At 36.1% G+C, this 22,826-nt stretch overlaps 1 protein-coding gene and 1 pseudogene across 1 annotated transcript; one reads left to right on the top strand and one right to left on the bottom strand.

Moving 5' to 3' along the window:
- Window positions 1-2,821: 2,821 nt before the first annotated feature.
- LOC107871920 lies at window positions 2,822-3,415 on the bottom strand. The gene has a single exon (XM_016718767.1). It carries the CDS (start codon window positions 3,413-3,415, stop codon window positions 2,822-2,824), a length of 594 nt encoding a protein of 197 aa, XP_016574253.1.
- Window positions 3,416-10,680: 7,265 nt separating this feature from the next.
- LOC107871919 lies at window positions 10,681-21,425 on the top strand (annotated as a pseudogene).
- The last annotated feature ends 1,401 nt before the right edge of the window (window positions 21,426-22,826 follow it).

Genomic DNA, 22,826 nt, shown 5'->3' with positions numbered 1-22,826 from the left:
AACTGTTTAAGCTCTGTACTTGACATTTCTCTATCTCGCACATCAAACTGATTCTCCAGGTTAGAAAACTTAGTAGGCAAGGACTCATAAGGCTCAAGTTCAGCCTTGATTCTCTTATCTGCTACAGTTGTAGACTGCTTGGCAAACTTCTTTAGTTGATCCTCGCACCATTGAGTTTTTCTAGCGATTTTTCTAAAGTTATCCAAGTTGAAAGCAAGTCCTGTTGGTGCTGCAGAAGCTAATGGAGCTGACTCAGTTGTAGGCACTGAACCTACCTGTTCTGAAGGTAGTGGTGGTACTAATGCTGCCTCAGGAGCTTATGCCTCCACAGTAGGCACTGAATTAGAATCTAGAATAGGAGGCTCAACTGCTACCTCTGCTCCCCTCTCATGCCTCAATGCAGGTACATTTTCCTCACTTCTGATCGGGTTGTAAGTCTTTCTAGCAAGGACATCCTCATCCACACCTACGATCTCGAGCACATTTGCTGCTCCACATAGCTTAGTGATTAGACACGGAAATGGATATGCAGTGTTAGGCCTAGACACCCGAATCTTTATCTCCTCATCAATAATTTCACCAAAATCTAGGGACATCCCAATTACTAGATTAGCAACTAGTATGGCCCTGTAATCTCCCAGTATATTATTATTTTCTATAAGGATCAAGTCTGTGTGCACTATACCCCTCCAGAACTTTGTCTCAGATGTCAGAGAAGCTTTGTAGATCCTTTCATTCGGGTTGGTCAACCAAATAGGCTCTCCCTCCGCTATATCAGTAGCCAACCATCTGTGCCGATTCACCTTATCTTTCAAACAGGCATAGAATATTGGTGAAGTATCCTAAACATTAAGGTTCGGCCCATGAAGAAACTGGTTGATTATTGTGTTCGAGATACTCACCATCACTCCCCTCACTGTAATTTTCTCTAGTAATGGCATGTTCGGTATTATCTCACTTTCCTTGCATTTATTTTCCAAGTCTGCTTGGTAGTTTGCATAAAACTGTTGTACTATTGCTGGACTATAGAAATCTCTTGTTCTGGTAGTCCACTCTAGGCCATAATCTAGAAACTTTTTCAACACCTCCGGTTAGTTGATTAACCCTTTGGTAATGATTTGTTTTTCTTCAAAGATAGGTCTCCAAACAGGTCTCCGCTGAGTTCTATGTAGATCATCAAGATATACCCTCTCAGCTCCCAAAATAAGCCATCTAACATTTTCTTTGACCTCTGGGTTTTTGCATCTCACAAAAGCTCTTTGAATTGGAGAATCATCATCACTTTGCTTTTTTGAGGATGGTGGTACCGATTCTGTCTCCTCATACCCCTGCTCTTCATATTTAGCTTTCTCAGACTCAGGCTGTTCAGACTCGATTTTCTTGGAACCCTCTTGCTCAGAGACTTACTCTCAGGTGGGATAGTAGTTTTAGTATCATCACTATCCTCCACCTGAATGGGTTTAGGTGGAGGAAATGCCTTTGGGATTGGTTTATTTCTCTTCCACCTGAGAAGTGGTTCTTCATCTTCATAGTTGGAGTCCTCATTAATAATCTTCCAAACCACTTTTGGCTTTTCCACTTTGTTTGGAGTGTTAGGATTCTTTCTCTTAGGTGCCATTTTTATTCCTACAGTAAGTTAGAGTCAATTTTCACTATTCTAAATCATATAAATAAACAAGATGCATTAGTGGTTGCTTAGAATCCCTGAAAAGGGTTCAATTCAGTTTTAGTTTAGAGGCTTGACGGCATCTCTGGTAAGTCATCATATTTCTAACGGTTTAACATAGACGTCGTCAGGCTCAAGCAGGGACTACTAAAATTTCTCAACTTTTGACGACATTGTCTAGTAAGACGTCAAACCTGTGACGACGTATTAGATATGTCATTAGACCTTAACAGAACCTCATTTTTTTTCATTAACTTATGATGACATTTGTGGTAAGCTGTCACAAACGTGATGTCCTGCCATAAATGTCGTCAGCTCAAAACACAATCCTTTAACTCTCTTTTTCATTGATTTTTTACTTCAATTTTGACTTGATTTTAACTTAAGTTGAGTTCTTGAGCTGCTCTTTAGATCTTTTTCAGTTAGAACCCAGTGAAACCCTAGATTCAAAGTATCTTGTAGTTCTTTAATCTGCTTAAGCTCCTCTGAACAAAGTTTGAACTTCTCCTGTTATATATACCTAAAAGAAAGAAGAGTTTTAAGCATCGAGTATACTTGATTATCGACTTGCACACTTCATTAACAATTAAGCTTAGTTTATATGAAGTGTGAACTTGAGGAGAGAGAATGTGGATGAGAGAAGAAAGTTGGTCACTTTGCTTTCAATCCAATCTCTCAAGGGAAAGGTTTTCTTGCATAGTTGTGATCATGTTGGAGAATGAAATAAGATATTATTTATTCTAGCTATGGAAGGAAATAACTAAACGTGGAAACCAAATAAACTACTTGGAAGGTGAAGAGTTTAAGTCGGGGCCAGGTCGGATCCAACTTAACATTTGGGCCCGTAATACCTAACGACATAGAAAAATACTATCAGAGTTGTGGTAACTTGTGAGGCAATATCGTCAGGGTTAGGCAGACACTTGTTCATACTAGTCCTCTCTGACATCCTTTACTGGTAAGCCATCACATGTGTGACGTCTTACCATAAAGGTCGTCAGGGTCCTTTTTAGAAGATAATCTTGATTTCACCTTCCAGCTATTAAAAACCTAACTATAAGAATAAAAACTAACCTAAATATGAATGAAAATAAAATTTTAGGCTGCCTCCCACTAGCGCCTGATTTAATGTAGGGCACGACTCAGTTATCTTGGCTACTCAGACTTCACCAAGACATTATACCGATACCTTTGGTCATCCACATAGAATACATCCATGACTGCCAATACACTTATCTCTTCTTGATTCACTGTAGATGAGCGCATTTTAAACTTTGCTTCATTTTTGCCAACTCGAAAGTTGAGCTCATTGAGCTCCAAATAAACTAGCACTCTCACTGTGGCCAATAATGGTCTTACAAGAATAATAGGCACCTCAAAATCAGCATCATAGTCTAGAACCACAAAATTTGCAGGCAGAATGAAGTCGGCCACTTTCACCAGCACGTCATGTAGAATACCTACAGGTCTTTTGATTGATCTATCTTCCATCACGAGTCGCAAGTTTGTAGGAGTAGTTACCCCTATATCAAGCCTCTTATAGACGGCCAGTGAAATCAAATTAATACTTATGCCATGGTCACACAAAGCTTTCTCAAATTTTACGGTTCCTACTATGCATGGAATAGTGAAATTACCAGGATCAAGCTTTTTATATACTAAGGACTGTGATAAAACAACACTACAATGGTGGAGATTGTCCACCGTCTCACAACTTACTTTCTTCTTCTTCGTCAGCAGATCATTCATAAATTTAGCATAGCTCGGTATTCGCTAACGTACCTCCATCAATGGCACTATCACTGTTAGTTGTTTCATTACTTGCATGAACTTGCTAAATTTTTCATTATCTTCTTTGTTCTTCAATATTTGCAGAAATAGAGGTGGTGGTTTTGGCATTTTTTACGATAACACTTCCTTTTTCTAGTCATCTTCTTTCTCTAACATGTCAGCAAAGCCATCCACCTTCTCAGACTCCACTAGATTTCTTTCTTCTGATTCATCAACACTTACCTTCTTCTCTACGGCTTTGTTTATATATAGGCTAGATGATATTTTACCACTCTGAGTGGTAATCGCCAAACAAGATCCATCAATCTGCGAGTTTGGTACCGTATCACTAGGTAAAGTGCCAAACTTTTCTCTGGTTCAGAGTAGCCAAAAGTTGGATCATCTGTTGCTCCAAATGCTTAATAGAAGCAGAGTGTGAGCTAACTAACTGACTGAGGTTAGAAAACTCACTTTTCATATTAGTTACCCCCAAGTTAGTAGCTTTAACTCCCTTCAACAGCTTTTCCATCATGTTCTCCATGGACATTTTACCTGAACTAGTAGACGCAGTATCCCAACTTCAAGAAGGAATATACGAACAACTCCTGTCATTATTGTTTCTCATATGTCCCTGATCTCTATATTTATAATCAGGCTTGTCATAGAATGTACGACCTTTGTTTCTCTCGGCTATTGCCTTGAAAACCCCTCGGATTACTCACATAGTTGGCCTCAACATTAGTACCTGTAGATACGGTACCTTGAGCATCTACATCCTTAATCATTTCAGTCTTGTTGGATAGCAAGTGCTTAGCCAGCAAGTCCATCTGCGTCTTTAAGTGGGCCATATCCTAATCTAAAATTTCATCACTTCTGCACTATTCTGCAGTAATACCACCAAAAATTGTAGGGCTAGCCACTAAAGAATCCCTAGTGTGACAAGCTCAAATTTGCTTGGTCATTCTATTTATCAAGTCAGAAGCATCTAGAAAAGAGAGCTCAATGAACAAACCATCTGTAGTATTGTTGACTATTGGTTGTGTCACAGAGTTGAAAGCTCTGTAAAAGGTCTCCATTAAATGAAATTCCATCATATTGTGGTTCAAACATTATGCAAGTTTCTTCTTAAACCTTTCCCAAGTCTCGTGCAGTGCTTCATTTACAAGCCGTTTGAAGTTGGTAATCTCATCCCTCAGTTGTACCCTTTTGGAGGGTGGAAAGAATCATTCTAGGAATACATCTTTCAGCTGTCTCCAGTTTATTATAGAATCAAGATCTAACTCATTCAACCACATTATTGCCTCTCCAGATAGAGACAATGGAAACAACCTCAATCTGACTGCATTCTGACTCACTCTCAGATTGTCAAAGGATTTGCAGATAGTGATGAAGTTCACCAAATACATGTTAGGATCATCACCAGGCAAGCCTCCAAATAACCCCTTCAGATTTAGGAGTTGGATCATGGTACTTGTTATGCTGAACTTTATACTTGGTGCCAACAGTGGTGGGATGATAGCACCCGTTGCACCAGCTCCTTCCATTCCTTCATCATCATAATTATCATCCTCATAGTGCATAGGATGTTGACCATATCTATATCGAGCTGGATGATTTCTATTGACGTTTTGCTGTACTGGTGCAATAACTTGCTCTGCTCTTCTTGGGTTTTGAGGATTCATCAATTCCTCATCACCCAAGTCCTCATCATCAGGCTTTTGGTGATGTGTTTGTTGAACCAAATTTTTCACATTCACCTGAGCCCTGGCGAAAGCAGCTAATCTTTCTGGTTCCTGTTGTTCATCTATTATTCCAATTAGTTGAGGTTCTGGGCTAATTGGTAATAGTGGTGTGCCGTACCTTCTCTTTTTTTGCATAAACAACATAGGACCTAAAATAAACAAAAACAAAAAATAAAGTAAATCAAGGAAACATAACTATCAATAAATTTTTTCTCACAAAATTTTTAGTCTACAACCGTATTCTCCAGTAATGACACCATTTTTTATAACGCTCAAATTACACTCTTGAATAAGTGTAAGAAATCGTTGTCAATATAAAACACAACTAGGTTGGGGTCATATCCCATAGGGAATAGGGTGTGAACATTAATTTTTTTACTAAATACTTTACTGGCAGTTTATCGTTTCCAAAAGTTGGGGGTTTAAAGATCATATTGTATCAATCTTTACTTTTTGATTTTTTAGAGTTGTTATCAATATTAATGGGAAACCAGGGTTATGATCACCAAAAGTTTCGGGTATTGATTGATACTAGGTAATGGTAGAGATCTTTGAAATGAGTAGAATAACAGAATATCCCTGACTATGATACTATCTGACTTATCTCTCGACCTTACCAGAAAATTTATTATATAATTCTCTCCAACTTAGATAATTTATGTATATCTAATAGGATATTATCTCAGGTAGATTAATCCAGTTACTATATTAATCATTAAACAGAATGTTGGTAGCTTCCGAGTCCCTATTGATAATTCCCGTCCTCTAGTCTATTTCTCCATTAGAAGCAAATAAAAACTAAGGCATAATCTAATGTTTGCAACCACTAGATGTCAATTAAAACCACAGAATTTCAAGATGTTCTACTACTCTTTGAATCCGTTAAACACCTAGCACCATATCAAACCCTTATCCTTGGATCCCATAACCCCAGCTAATGAAGTTAGTTGCTCATAATTTGACGAAGGAAATCACAAGTTGAATTTATGATGAAAATGATAAACTTACGTATAGATGGAAAACAACAAATAATTTCTTCAATTAAATCCCAAGTTAGAAACCCAAGAATAGTTGAAAAGAAAGAAACTAAAAATAATTGGCCAAAGAGAACAATGTACGCATTTCTTCCACAAAAATTCTTATTCTGAATAATGAAAACATCCTTTTGAAAAACCCTAAAAACTTCTATTTATACTAAATCCTAATTAAGGAAATAAAATAACCAAATCATAGCTGTGCTCAGATTTAAGTGACGCCATATTGGTGTTGGTCATCAGGCTTCTGATGGCATCTTAGATATGTCGTCAGAAGTTATGCCATCTTGACCTATTCTTCTTCGCTCTAACGATGTCCTATGATGGTTTTCCATAATTGTGACGGCGTGTAGCAAATATCGTCAGACCTTCAGCATATTTCACGATGTTCTGTCTTATCCTGACGGCATATTCTAATGGCTTACCACACGTGATGACATATTGAGAATGTCATCACTCTCATCCAGAAACTCTTCTCCACTATTCTTCTTGACTCTTTTTTTTAGTAGCTTACCACATCTCTGACGGTTTGCAAGAAATACCATCAGACTTATATCAGATCACTTGTACTAGATTTTACTTATATTTTTCATCTTTATGTTTACCTCCCATCATTGCTACAACTGCAATATCACAGGAAAATAATCAAAAACAACCAAAAGTTGCTTAAGACTTCACAATTATTTGGAGTTAAAAGACTCAAATGTGTTTGCATCTGCTCACACATCACGTTTCCCTAATTTTGAGTTAAGAGTTATAGATATATTGTTTCTTAAATAAATAATAATGGGCCTTTAGACATACTATTTCCTATTCAATGCTCTATCAGACCTTTTAGTGACATTATTTTCTTTTAGGCTTTATATTTGGTTAATAGATATGCTATTTCCTCCTAGAATTGATCATTTTACTATAAAGATGACATTTCTAACAAATATAATTATTGGGCCTATATAGATGATGTTTGTCCTATAGAGATGATATTCCTTGTAGATATGATTATCGGTGAAACACCTTAGTTTCTGGACCATAGAAAATTTCATGGAATTCTGATCTCTAGAACTAATATGACTCATGGGTATGAGCTATATGTTGGGATACAAATGGTATAGTCCAGTAGAATACTGACCTGTGTTTTTTGGATGGATGGATTTTGGTTAATTGAATGGATATGACTTAGGGGTATGAGTCGTATTGGTTGTTATGGATTATTTGGTTCCTTCACTTTATCGTAGACTTTGCTACTTAGATTTGATCTAAGTACGAGTGGCTCACCATGAGCAGTAAGTCAGGGTACAACTTGTACCATAGACTCGTATGGTGGACAGTGTCTAAATCTTTCAAGGTTTTAAATTTGTCAGGGGTGTGGATGAAGCATACAAATTGTATTCTATTAATAAGACTTGGTTGGATGAGTCATATGCATGAGAGTGTTTGATCCAAGGGTTGAGGACAGGATACGAATGGAGGATACCACTCGTATTGGAAGGTTATAACTTGTGAGGGTCATTCGTATCCTTTTAAAAGGATATTGGAGCAACTTAAGTGGGGTAATATGGACATTTCCCTACTTATGATAATAAGGCCCCATGACTTCTAACCTACTTGGAAGGTTATGTACCCCATTATTCCATTCATTAACACTTAGAAAGTTTTCTAAAACATTCTATAATTTTCACAAGAAATTTTAGGCAAGGAAAGCTAGGGTTTCAACTAAAGGATAATTTTGAGGCTTGTCTTGGTGATTTCTTTCCGTCATTATCCTTATTTATGGCATCTTCTCTTTCCACATTGTTAATTTTATCTAAAGGCATGGTTTTATGATTGTTTTCATGATTTCATTAATTGTATGATCTTGGTTTTCAAACATAGGTTAGGGTTTTGATATTAAATGGTTGGTTATTATTTCCCATGGTTTTAATTATGCTTTTATTTGAATTAATTATGGTTTCTGCTAATTTGATTTCATGGTAGTATTTTAATGTTAATTCGAATTTGTTTTGCTCATATTATGCCCCCAATATGTTTGACAAAATACTAACAAAGATATTTTTATTGTATTGACTACTTTAAATAGTACTCTTATATTTTTGAAGACTTGGTAAAGGAATTATTCATGGTTTTAATGGCTTGGAATGGTAAATGGATAATGGTTTTGATTGAGAGGCACATGGAATCATCCAAGTGGTTTAATATGGTAAATAAAAGGGCACTTGAAAGTCCCCTTAAACCTATAAATTGTTGGCTATGGATGATAGTTACAAGAAAGGGTTGGTATGACGATACAAATATCAATGACCTTGGTTAATAAATTGATAATGGTTCTATTATTTGGAAATAAGTTTTAATTGGGTAATAGTGGTGCGAGGTGTAGCAAAGTTATGGAAGGTGGATGTCCCAGGTGAACCAAAATGGGAAACTTATATTTGCTGATATAAGGTTGGTCTTGGAGGCCTTGTGCTTGATGTCACACTATATTTGGGGGATCTACTAGTCATCACAAGGGTTTCTTCCCTGGTCTTATGGCTCTACTCACTTGGGCCCTTTCATCAAGAGGAGATGAACCTATATAGCCCATGGATGGTTTAGGATGGCAAAGCTATACAACCTAGGTAAAGGTTTTAAAGGCATGCTAAACTCGGTCCCCTTTCCCAGCATGGTTATACATAAATGTATAGTTGTGTACATATGGATGGTGTTACTTCATTTTATAACTGGAATTATTTTATCCATACCCTTTGATCATTCTAGCGGTCACTCACTAACCTCGTCTATTGGCGTCTATATACCCACGCTATGTAGGAACCAATTATTCTTCTCCTCCTACATAGTGATTGACTCAGGGAACACATTTAGACTAAAGTGGTAAGCTTCCATCTTTTTGGAAGGGTCCATTTCATGTTATGGACATTTTTAATTATTTTGGTAATATTCTGGATATTGGTTTTGGCTATGGTTGGGGTCATGTCACAACCGGATTTTATTATACTTTTGGTTAGAGGATTTGTGGTAGTTTTATGGGTTTGAATGGGCAGGATCGGTATTGATGTTAGCCTTGGCATTGAAATAAGTAGGGAGGCTGGCATCATCGAACATTATTTCTCATTGTTCCATTCTATTTCATTTTGGGATTAAATATATTATATTTTGGAACAACTTTAGTTATGGCCCTTATTTCAACAGCGGTTTGGTATGGTTGGATTGTTAATATAGGATGGTTGGACTCGGTTAGATTGGTCACAGTTATGATTTTATCCCATATTCTTGATATGAGTTGTTATATTATCTTCTCATATGCTCAGAATTCATCCAACTCAGGGTAGACGACTAAAGGTTGGGTTGGGTTATAGGGTTGGCCCTGGTCTTTGTCATACTTAGGACGCCCATTACGACAAAGCCCTAGGGTGGGTCGTGTAAGTTGGTATCAAATTCTAGGTTTATGTTCAATTGGAAATCTATAAAGTCGTGTCGAGTAGAGTCTCTTTTAGGGGTGTGTGGTACGCCACATTCATAAGGTAGAGGCTATAAGACATTTAGGAATGTTTCAATTTCTTAGTATTCTATTTTCAAGCTTAGAGTCTCAGTCTTGGAATCTTCTCTATTCCTTGTTTTTTTGTTTTTAGATCATGCCTTGTAGATCAATAACACAAGAAAATTCTTCTATCCCATCTAAGGATAATGTTGAAGGGGTGCATCGTACTTCTAGGGTCCATCTTCAAATTCAGGTCCTATCCCTGATAGTTTTGGTCTTCTACTGGTTACTACTAGTCCTTTATAAGATGAGGTGACTAATGTGGAATTTTGTTACTCTATTCATGATATTGCTAAATTAGTTGTTGCTCAGGCTTTGTGGGATATTTTTTGTATTCTATCTGCTGAGGCCACAAGGGTTGGCCAATTTATGAAAATGAGTCCTTTCACTTTTTCTATATAAAATGGAGAAGATATTTTGGGTAATTCAGGATACTAATATGGAAGGGGTAAGCTTTACACCCTATCATTTTAAAGAGGCTGCATATTAGTGGTCTGAAGAATGGGATAAGCATAGAGGAGATGTGGAGAAGTCATCCTTATGGGATGCTTTCTCTGGTGCATTTTTGGATCATTTATTTCCCCAAAAGTTGAGGGAAGCAAAGATGAAGGAGTTTGTGAACCTCAAGTAGGGGAGAATGTCTGTCAAGTAATATGCCATGATGTTTCACCAATTGTTAAGGTATGCTTCTGATTTAGTGGCTGATCTATGGGATAGAATGAGGAAATTCACTTTTAGGTTGAATCGAGATTTGATTTTGGAGAGTAAGACTGCCTTGCTGATTAAGGATATAGATATCTCTAGATTGACTATTCATATGCAGCAGGTTGAGAATAAGAAAATAAAAAAAGTGGAGTTTGGGGATAAGAAGGGTAAGAGGAGTAGGTTTTCTGACTAGGGAGGTGCTTAGTCTCAGGGAGATTGAAATGGTTATAAATGGCTGAAAAAGAAGTGGGGGAGTTCTGGTTCCTACTCTTCTTCTTGAGCTCGTTACCAGTCAGGTGACTAGCATTATCGTAGTAGTGATAATTTTTGGGCACAGAGTGCCCAATCTCAGGCCAGTAGAAGGAGGTGAGTTTCTTTATGCCTTTTTTTGTTTTATTATCGTCCTCATCGAGGTTATTGCAATGAAAAAAAGCATAAATGCTTTAAGTGTGGCCAGGCAGGCCATCGAATCAGGGATTGTCCAGTTAATAAGGTTGCTATGGGGGCGAATAATATTTATTTGGCTTTATCTTTTGATTCTACACCTGGTTGTATTGCATCTTCTTCTGTTACTGCGTTTTGTTCTAGTGTTGGACGAAATAGGTTGTATGCTTTCGTGTCCCGATAGGAATTCGAGGCATTACCTGATGTTGTTACTATTACGTTATAGCTTTTTTCTCATGATGTATATTGTTTGCTTGATCCGTGGGCTACTCTCTCCTATATGATTGCTTATGTGCCTGTATCTTTTGGTGTTGATTCAAAAGTTAATTCAGGCGGTTATTGCTAAGAGTGCATATAGGGGTTTATGGTATCTATTGGTGGCAAGCAGACCTTGTGGATCTCTTTAAGTTGGATATGGTGGATTTTGATGCTATTCTGCGTATGGACTAGTTACACTCTTTTTATGCATGCTTGGATTGTTAGACCTATAGGGTAATCTTTACGTTCCAAGGGGAATTGGTTATAGAGTGAGAGGTTGTTTCTTTAGCTTCTTTGGGAGATTTATTTCTAGTCTTGAGCTTGGAGGTTTACCTCCAAAGGTTATCTTTATCACTTACTCTGGGTTAAGGATTCAAATTTAGGAGGTCCTTCGTTCCAGTTAGTTCCAGTGGTTAATGAGTTTCCTGAGGTCTTTTTTGATAATTTTTTTAGTGTCCTTCTGGATAGAGAATTAGAGTTTGGTATTGTTCTAGTTCTGGACACTCATCTAATTTCTATTCCTCCGTATAGAATGGCTTTGGCTGAGTTGAGGGAACTCAAGGAACAACTTAAGGATCTTCTGGATAAGGGGTTTATTCTTCTTAGTGTATGCCTTTGGGATACACCAGTGTTGTTGTGTGTAAGAAGGATGGTTCCCTTAGGATATGCATTGACTATCGACAGTTGAACAAGGTGACGATCTTGAAAAAATATCCTTTTCCAAGGATAGATGATCTGTTTGACCAGTTGCAAGGTTCCAAGGTATTTTCTAAGATAGATCTTCGATATGAGTACCATCAATTAATGATTAGGGAGACGGATATCCCTAAGAGAACTTTTGGTACTCGGTATGGGAACTTTGAGTTTTGGTGATGACATTTGGGTTGACCAATGCTCCGGTGACATTTATGGATCAAATGAACAGGGTTTTTTGTTAGTATTTTGATCTCTTCATTATTGTACTCATTGACAACATTCTTGTTTATTTGAAAAACGGGGTGGATCATGCTAATAACCTAAGTGTGGTGTTGCAGACCTTAAAGGAATAGAAGTTGTATGCAATGTTCTCCAAGTGTGAGTTTTGGTTGAACGTTGTAACTTTCTTATGTCACATTATTCATAGTGAGTTGATCATGGTAGATCCATAAAAGGTTGTTGTGGTGAAGTGGTGTCATGGACCCACGACCCCATCTTACATTTAGAGCTTCTTGGGTTTAGTTAGGTATTATAGGTGGTTTGTGGAAAGCTTTTCATTAATAGCTGCTCCTTTGACTAAGTTAAATCAGAAGAAGGTTAAGTTATCTTAGTTAGATGCTTGTTAATGGAGTTTCGAGAAGTTTAAGGATAAGTTAACTTTTTCTCCAATTCAGACTCTGCCGAAAAAAATGATGGGTTTATGGTTTATTATGATGCATCTTGGGTAGCTCTGGGTTGTGTGTTGATGAAGCATCAGAAGATGATTGCCTGTGCTTCCAGGCAGTTTAAGGTGCATGAGAGAAATTATCCTACTCATGATTTAGAGCTATTGGCAATTCTGTTTTCTTTGAAAATATGGAGGCATTATTTGTATCGTGTTCATGTGGGTATCTTTTCTGATCATAAGAGTCTACAGTATTTGTCACTACTGGAAATTATCCCTATGGCAATGAACGTTTTGGCGATGGTCAAAAAAGCATTGCAATAGGTGGTCTATTGCAGTGGTTATAACTGCTGCCAAAAAAAATTATTATATTATCTATAATTAACACTATAACCATCGCTTTTGACATTAAGCATTGCAATAGATAAATAAAATAAGATATAACAACACTTATTTTATTCCCTCCATTTTCACAAAAAATTTTTGAAGTCCGCTGAAAAAAATTAATAAAACATTTCAACCCTTAAACTGGTAATAGTGTTGTTTAGATAACAAATCGCTACAGATCCCCTCCACTGCTAAATCGCTACAGAAAACCGTCCACTACTAAATTGGATATCTTACACATCGTGAGTTGTTGGTACCGATAGTGAGCTTGCTTACACACCCTTAAACTGCTAATAGTGTTCTTCAGAAAAAATTGCTACAGATCCTCTCCACTGCTAAATTAAAACATAAAACCCTCCACTACTAAATTGGAGATCTTCCACATCATGAGCTACCGGTGTCGGTGGTGAGCTTTCTTCCACGTCGCGAGCTATCGTTAGTTTCTGTGGGAAAAGAAGAAGAGGGGAAACAACATTTTTGTGATTAGGTGAGTTGTATCAACGTGATAGATAAATTATATTTTCGATTATGGCTAATTTTTCACTTCAATTTCTCTCAAATTTTCCCTTCAATTGCTTCAATTTGGGAATTTTTAGGCTAGTGTATTCTTCAATTTGACCTAATTTTTGGGGATTCTTGGATTTACTTTATGTTTTTTGAATTATGTAATGATTTTAATCTTGTTTCTCTTACTTTATGTCTTCTAAATTATGTGATGATAAATTATTAGATATTGATTATTGCTTAAGTGGGTTTAATACACTGGCTGCCTTTTAATCAATTATAATTAATGGGTTTTATTCCTGTTGATGATTTATTGGGGAAAGTGATGCAATAATTTGGTGGTTAATTTAGCTGGGTTTTGATTAACTTGGATATTAGTATTGATTTGTTTGTTTATTTTTATGTTGGAAAGTTGAATTGAGGAAACCATCTAAAATGGTTGGTGGTATTTTCTAATTAGAACTCCAAATACACTGATTCCTGGATATGATAGTGATACTAATCGTTGGAGTGATCCAAGGAATGATTTTCGATTTAGTTATGGTGGTGGAGGAGGTGGTGGTGTTAGCTGGAATAACAAACCAAGTGGTTGGGATTGTGGGAGGGAGCGGGAAGTTAACCCCTTTATAGATGATGATGTTTAAAACTTTGTTGAAATTGAGAATTCTGGGATCACCTTTGATGCATACAAATATATTCCTGCGAGACGAGAAGGGAAAATATACCCCCTCTTGTGAATACTTTTCTTGAGATTGATTAAGGTGAAGCTGTCAACAAAATTATAGGAGATGCAAGTATGTTAAACCCCCCCTGCAGAAAGGCATGCTATACTAATTGCACTTGCTGGTAGAGATTTGATGGATTGTGCTCTAATTGGTTCTGGAAAATAGCTTCTTTCTACATTCCCATCATAAGTGGAATAACGAGGAGCCAATTTCTAAGACCTCCGTGTTCGCGTGTGGCATTTCCGCTGGCACTTATTCTTTCTCTAAGAAGGGAGCTCTCATGCCAAGTAAGTTTATGGGGTCTCTTGATCTATGCACTTAAAAGGGTGGAGGAAAGTTGATAAAGCTTATGTTTTCTTTTCAAAAAGATATTTAAGTGCAGGGTTGAACATTTTGTATTGGCTTGCAAATTCATGATGAAGCTAAGAAATTTGCATATCAGACTAGTGTCAGGGTTGTTGTCGCTTATGGTGGTGCTCCTATAAAATAACAGGTTTTATTTCTTGTCTTGTTTGCATAGTACTTTAACTAATCTATTCAGCTGACATCATTTTGCGGCTTGTCATTTTATTGGTTTTTTATACAAGTGCATTTGTCTTTTACTGCCCCTACTAGCTCAGTTGCCAACAAGTTATCTTCTTACTCAGTATCAAAAGAAAATCACGAGGACATCTTATTTTTTACACTTGCAGCAAAGTTTACTATGTCTCAGACATGTCCCTTTTACAATGATTAGGGATAACCACTTCTACATTAATTAGCAATAGCCAGTGTTCATAACCCACTATATCTTAGTTTAGGTTGCTTGAAGTTCTGATGCTATCAGAGAGACATCTTATTTTTGCAAATCTGGAACATTGCTTTAGTTGAAGATTGACCTTGCCTGCATTTTTCACATTTTAAACCTGCTTTATCTTTCTCAAAAATTTATGTCATATAAACCATACACTTTTCTAGTTCAGTGAATTTTCTTTCAGCAAATAGATCTCTCTAGTCTAGTTACATAGTTAATGCAATAGACCTAAGTTGTTTAGGTCCTCTTAAAACACTACAGTGTTTGTGTGGTATCCTCCAAAAATGCATAACTTTTAGATGCTTCAACATATACCCCAAAAGATTTTGAAGGATCCGAGCAACATAGTAATGGACAATACTAATAAATATTGAGTACCTTACAAGATCAGTGGATATACAATTTGTTTGTTGTATGCTTTTATGCATGCACTATGTGGGAATTCATATGCATCGAATAAGAAGATTGAAATGTCTATTACTATTTAAAATTAGTTCTCTTATAGATGTTTTTGAGCCGTGCTATTATTGTATCTTAACAACTTCAAGAGCTAGAGAGAGAAGTGAATATTCTTGTGGCAACACTTGGACGATTAGTTGATTTACTTGAGAGAGCTAGCATTGGGTTACAGATAATAAGGTACTTGGATCTAGATAAGGCAGATCAAATGCTTGATACCGATTTAAAACATCAAATAACTAAAATTGTGCAACAAATGGACATGCCTCCACCAGGTGTAAGACAGACAATGCTATTTAGTGCCACTTTTCCCAGAGTGATTCAGGTTAGTGCTCTGTTTGTATTCTATGTTTATAGATCTATTATTCTATTTTAATTCTATTTTACTTCATTCTCCATCATCCTGTTGAGTTAAACTTATGAAGTTAAGCTGGAACAGAACACCCCCACCCCCTACCCACCCACCCATGATATTAATCTAGCAGCTTCTATAGTTATTATTCACTCTGTTTAGAGAAGAATTTCACCTTTTTGAATTTGGAAATGATTTTACTTGAGCTTCCCATTTTTTCCTTAACAACAAGCTCTTATAGCTATACAAATGTTACACTATGTGTAAGATCACAAATTGCAAGAGTCTTGTATCTACACAAATGTTATGACATATTCAAGACTTCAAGTTTCAAAAGTCTTCATCTCTTTCTAAAAATCTTACCCAGTCAAAATATGTGTATAAACTAAAAAGGATGGGGACAATATTGTTCTCGAGCTAACCTAAGTTTTTCTTTTTCTCTTCAGTTTTTTTTCCCTATATCTTTGCTCAATTAATGCATAAGATTCGTAAAGAGTTTTTCTTCCATAGTTGCTCCACTTACCAGGTTGACACAAAAAAAGGTGAAATTTATGTGGTCTGACTCTTGTGAAAATAGTTTTGAGAAGTTTAAAGACAAGTTGACTACCACCCCTGTTTTGACTCTTCAAGAACGTACAATGGTTTTTATGGTGTATTGTGATGCATCCCGAGTGGGACTTGGATGTGTGACTATTCAACATGGTAAGGTGATAGCTTATGCATTTAGGAAGTAAAAGGTGCACGAGTGAAACTACCCCACCCATGACTTGGAGTTAGTGGCCTTGGTGTTTGTACTTAAAATCTGGATGCATTATTTATATGGGGTACATATTGATATATTCAATGACCACAAAATTTTATAGTATCTTTTCATGAAGAAAGAACTTAATCTCAGGTAGATACGATGGTTAGAATTGTTGAAGGACTATAATATGAGCCTGCACTGTCATCCGGGCAAGGCAAGTGTGGTGGTTGACTCTCTCAATAGATTTTCCATGGGAAGTCTTTCTCATGTTGAGGAAGGAATAAGAGAGATGGTTAAAGATTTTCACCGCCTTAAAACTCTAGGGGTGTGACTTTTGGATTCCAAAGATGGAGGAGTAATTATGCATGAAATAGCTAAAACTTCCCTATGTGTGGAAGTTAAGGAGAAACAGGCCAAGGATCCCATCTTGATGTAGATTTAGAAAGATGTGGGTCAACAGAAGGTGATGTCTTTTGAAATTGGCAATGATGGTATTTTGAGGTAGCAGGGTAGGATATATGTACCGAATATACATGGTTTACGAGAAAGAATCCTCGATGTAGCTTACACTTTGAGGTATGTTTTTCACCCAAGCTCTACTAAAATGTACCATGATCTTTAAGCTATATATTAGTTGAATAATATGAAGTGGGATGTTGCTGATTTTGTTTCCAAGTGTTTGAATTGCCAATAAGTTAAAGTGGAACATTTGAGACCAATTGGTATTTCCTAACAGATTGCTTTTCCTATGTAGAAGTGGGAGATGGTCAATGTGGACTTCATCACAGGACTTCCAAGGTTCAGAAACCAATATGATTGAATTTGGGTAATTGTGGATCGGCTGACCAAGTCAACTCACTTTTTACCTGTGACCAATATGAAGAGAGTCATGTATTTTGAAAAGAAAGAGAAACTTAGTCCTCATTTTATAGGACTATAACAAATTTTGAGAAGGATAGGTGGATTTTCCTATGAACTGGAATTGCCCGCGAGTTTAGGCTGTGTACATCCTGTGTTTCATGTTTATATGTTTAAAAAGTGTATTGGTGACCATTCCTTGGTGTTGCTTATAGAGGAAATCAATGTGAAAGACTCTTTGTCATATGAAGAAGAGCCCATTTCTATTCTGTATCATTAAGTTCAAAAGTTAAAAAGCAAGGAAATAACTTCGATTAAGGTGTTGTTGAAAAATTAGAAAGTTGAGGAAGCTACTTGAGAGTCAGAAGATGGTATGCATGCGAGGTACAAAACTCTTTTCATGGAATAGATGATGATTTCGAAGGTAAAAATCCTATATTGGTCCTTTCTTCTCTTTAGTTCTTAAAATCGTGCTTATTATATCCCGAGTCCTCATTCGGGGATGAATGATCCCAAGTGGGGATAATAAAACAACTCGCATTTCGGGCTAGAGTGTAGACCATCATTCCTATGCATAATTGTTCCAAAAGCATTCCCCATTGATTTAGTCTTGATGAGCATCTGAAAATTTATTTGGATTTTATTCCAGTAGCTCACCGTGATTGTCCCATATCATGGTGAGAATAGTGATTGGAGCCTCACTACATCACGATGAAGGCCAATTTAGCATTTGTCGTTTCCCAAAAACTCACTATGATTGCACCGCATCACGGTGAGCCCCTAAATGGCAGATGTCGCAATCCAGTGAGTCATCACGATTACATCGCATCATGGTGGGTATCGTAATGACCCACTCAGCACATCGATGTATGCCTCAAAAATGGGATTTTATTCAACTATTTTTAAGTCTGAAGGCAGTCTCATCTTTTCTCTACAACTCCAAATCGTATATGCTGATGATTAAAGCATTTTTTGGACAGAGTATGCCTATTTTTCACTCAAACTTCTCAAGAACAAAAGCCCGAATCTCTCTTTCGAAGCTCAAGAGCCCTTACTCTATGTTTAAGAATTCAAGAAGAGTGTTAAGATTGGAGTTTCAATTCTCAAATTAAACTACTTAAGGCATGTGGGGTTGTCCTTAAAACACTATGGGTAGAAATTATGGTTTAATCAATCTTTTAAAGCATGTCATGATGTTTATAACAAGGGTTTGAATAATTGTTTTGAACAACCAAATAATGGAAACCTTTTTATTGATATATATATATATATATATATTTAATCTTTATAAACTAAAAATGCATACTTACATATATACGTATAAAAAAACAATTTCACGGGGAGGCCTCAAGACCAAAACAATATATATATATGTATATATATAAGTATATATGGAAGTATGCATTTTCAGTTTATAAAGATTAAATTGAGAGCATGGATAAAAAAACACCTCTCGTATTGCATTACTTTTTGACTTCACAAGTTAACTATTGTGAAAATACATGATTGAAAGTATAAGATAAGTGTGTAAATATTGTTATGAACTTGATCTTTTCTATGAACTGAAGAGAGGGTGTTTTCGTATCTTATAAGAATTTTATGGTTTATAAATATTAAAGAACATTATTGAAAGAATTCTCTGGTTTATTACAAGAAAAGTGACCACCATGTGCTTATGAATTGATGCTGAGAATCTTTGCCTATGTTTTCCTGAATTTCACTATGTGCAATCTTCATATACTATTTGAATAGTTTGATGGTCTGAAAATAATGTTTTGGAAGAGAAAGATGTAACATGATAATGTATGGGTTAGAGATATGACTTGCAAGTCAATGGTATGACGATACCACATAAATGAATGCCATAATAGAGTAAGAGTTTTAAATTTGATTTCTGAGAATACATGTCTTAAAAGAGTAAAAAATGGGCTTAAAGAGGGTTAGGTGGTTTCCCCAAGAAGGCTTGAGTTCAAATAACTCCAAGCCAAAAATCGTGTTTTGCCGATACAGGTTTCATTTCATCCGCAAGAGGGATCATACGCTGGCCTAGTTCCATATGGTGTATCAGAGACAAAGACTCAAACATTGGCGACAAACTTGAGTTAGGTGCTTGGCTGCTGAGTCAATGGCAGATTCCATATGGCCCGTGGAATTTCAAAGTTGTAGGGTATACCACCTAGCTTAGAAGTAATACAAATCATATAGTTGCATTTACAAGATTGTTTTAAAAGCATTCGTGGTGGCCCAAGTATTTTAAACTATTTTATGCACAATGTTCTATAAATTGCTCTAACCTATGTTATATATGTGTAAATTCATTATTTTGGATTACTCTGCATACCATACAATTGTATGAACTCCCTATATTTCAGGGTCTGAAGCTTATTCTAGAGTCCTGCTAAGCCGTAGAGTTTTTCAGACAAAAGTAAAGTGTGTAATTGATGAGACTTCTTTATTCCAAAAGGCCTATTCCTTTCCAAATACTTTTTCTTTACTTTGGTTTAGGTCCACTAGTGGCCTTTTCCTAGTTTTAGATAGTTTGGCAATTTCATATGTAATAGAGATTTTGCAAACTAGAACAGATGTTGTTTAGTTGTTGATTTACTTATTTCCAAAATGTTAAACCAAACTCAGAGTATGACCTTGATTTCTTTTGTTATATTTCGTATCTTTTCTTTTCTATCATGAATGGTGTTCATGAGTACCAGACAAGAAGAGCGCTTGAGCCTATATGTTTTGGGAAGATCATCGTGGCCAGGGTCTCAACTCGGATCGTGAAATAAATGTTTTGTCTGATGTGGTAATTTTTGATTTCATCATTTATTGATGGTGATGCTACAATAAAGGCGAATGGTTGAGATATTGGAGGTAGAACTATCTAAAGATCAATGAACAAGTCAAATCAGAAATATTTTGCTTAAAATGGTCATTTTGCACAAGATACTTCATTCCTGGCATTGAATGTTATTATGTTAAGGTTCAACCAGATCAAAGAGAGGCCGAATGTATCATTACTATTAGTCCTGTGAGAAGCAATTGCATTTTCCTTTTCCTAGATACTCTTCAATTGAATTACTAAAAATATTGTTTGAAATTGTAATGGCTATGATCTTTAATTATCAGCAAGCTCTGACCCTTGTTTTTGTTGAGATGAAAAAAGGAGTTGATTCATTTGAGCATTATCTTTGTATGAATGGTTTCTCTGCTACTGTTATTCATGGCGATAGAACTTAGTTGGTATGGATGATTTCTCTATAATTCTGATTGGTTGATCTCATAAGACATATAACTCTGATATAGTTGTTTATTCTCCATTTTACATAGTGTGCTTTTGTCTTTGTTCTTGAGTTTCTTATGGTTTTTTTGTGTTTTGATCATCGAGTACAGTTAAATATTTTTGTTTGGGTTTTTGGCTGGCTTAAAATATGTTCAGCTCCCGGTGTTTTTATTGAAATCTAAACCATGAAATACCATGTAAAATGGAGTGTATAATCCTGTTGGTTTAGCAGTTTATGGCGTTCTAAAAATTGTGGATGTTGAACTTCTATTCTACTTATTTTTCCTTTATCTTTTCTTATCTATTTGAAAATGCTCCTTAGAAGAGTGCAGAATATGCTGAAAGTTGGAGACTTGAGATATGCTCAATTTCATAACATAGGAAGAACATGGAATTTCTAAGATTCCTTTCATTTGATCTCTAGAGTCTAAAAAACCTAGAAGTTCTCTTTGAAATGGTTGTAGACAAATTCCTACAATAATTTTCAATTTTTTATAACTGCATTATGTAGATAATGTGAATTGATTATTGCTTTTAGCTATCATTAGTCTTAAGATAGGTGGCAACACTTCTACCTTACACCTTCAAGTAGTTTGTTCTGAATGGGATTTCATTTCGTTATTCCCCTTAATTAATTATTGTTGTACGTTGCTGGTAGGAAAGAGAATACACCATGAGATCGTTTAAAAGTGGTAATACATCAATTTTGGTTGCAACGGATGTGGCAGGACGTGGTCTTGATATACCCCATGTTGCTCATGTTGTCAACTTTGACATTCCAAATGACATTGATGATTATGTCCACCATATTTGAATAACAGGGTGAGAAGGAAAATTAGGTTTAGCAACAACCTTCTTTAACGAGAACAATTCTTCAGTGGCAAGAGCACTAGCTGATCTAATTCAAGAAGGAAACCAAAAAGTATCTGTTACATTTTGAAGAGTCTAAGCGACTCAAACTTTCTAGTATGTAAAAACTTAACTAATCAATTGGACTTGATTACATTTTAATTTTGGGTTTAAATTATAAGCTTGTTGGATATTTTGAATTATGAGATTATTAATGAATGATTTTGTTTTGTGATGTGCATATATTGTGTTATAATTTATTATGTATGTAAATAAAAATTTACATTTATATGACTATTTATATAAATAATTTCAATTTAATAACATGTGGCAATCATTGTTGCAATAGATCAATAAACCATTGCAATACGTAGTCAAAAAGTATTGCAACAGAAAAACAAAAGCATCACAATTGAGGTTAATGCAACGGTTTAATTTCATTGAAATAGTATCTATTGAAATGGTTAGTAACCGTAACAACTGATGAAAATAGGCGTACCAATATGTAATAAAATAGTTGTAATAGGTACTCAAAAAGGTTGCAATAGAATAACAAAAGCATCGTAGTAGATGTTATCACAACGGTTAGTAACCATTGCAATAGCATTTATTGTAACGGCTAGTAACTGTTGCTATAAATTAAAATAGGCGTCTCAATAAGTCAAAAAATAACCGTTGCAATAGGTTTGTCTATGGCGATAGTTTCTGATAATCGTCGCCATAGCTTGACGTATGGTGACAGTTTAGAGAACTGATGCATAAACTGCTTCCATAGACCTATCACATTTCCCACCTATGGGATGCTTGCTTAACCGTTGTGGTAGAGCTATGGCAACAGTTTTGTTTTCTATTGATATGGTTTTGCAACCATCACCATAGGGGTAATTTCTAGTAGTGTGTTCACACTGGAAGAGCTTAATCTCAGGCAGAGGAGATGGCTTAAGCTTATCAAGGATTATGATATTAGTCTTTACTATCACCTAGGTAACGCTAATTTGGTTGCTAATGCTCTTAGCATGTTACACATGGGGAGTTTGGCTCATGTGTAGGAAGGAAAGCTAGAATTGGTGAAGGATATTCACCGTCTGGCTAATCTTAGTGTTTGCCTCTTGGACTCCAAGGATGGTGGTGTGATGTTTCAAGAAGTGGTTCGATAGTCTCTTGGTGTGGAGATTAAGGAGAAGAAGGTTCTAGATCCTATATTGATGAAAATTAAGAGTAACGTTCATGGGCAAAAGGTAGTGGTGTTTGAGATGAGTTATGATCATACTTTATGGTACTAAGGGAGGTTGTGTGTTCTTGATGTCGACAGGTTATGTCACAACCCGAACTGGGCCCTGGCCATAACGAGTATTCCGAACCATGA

The sequence above is a fragment of the Capsicum annuum genome, chromosome 5 (assembly GCF_002878395.1).
Source record: "Capsicum annuum cultivar UCD-10X-F1 chromosome 5, UCD10Xv1.1, whole genome shotgun sequence".
In the NCBI taxonomy this organism is placed as follows: Eukaryota; Viridiplantae; Streptophyta; class Magnoliopsida; order Solanales; family Solanaceae; genus Capsicum; species Capsicum annuum.
The sequence above is the reverse complement of the archived record's forward strand: the minus strand, read 5'-3'. Positions and strand labels throughout refer to the sequence as shown.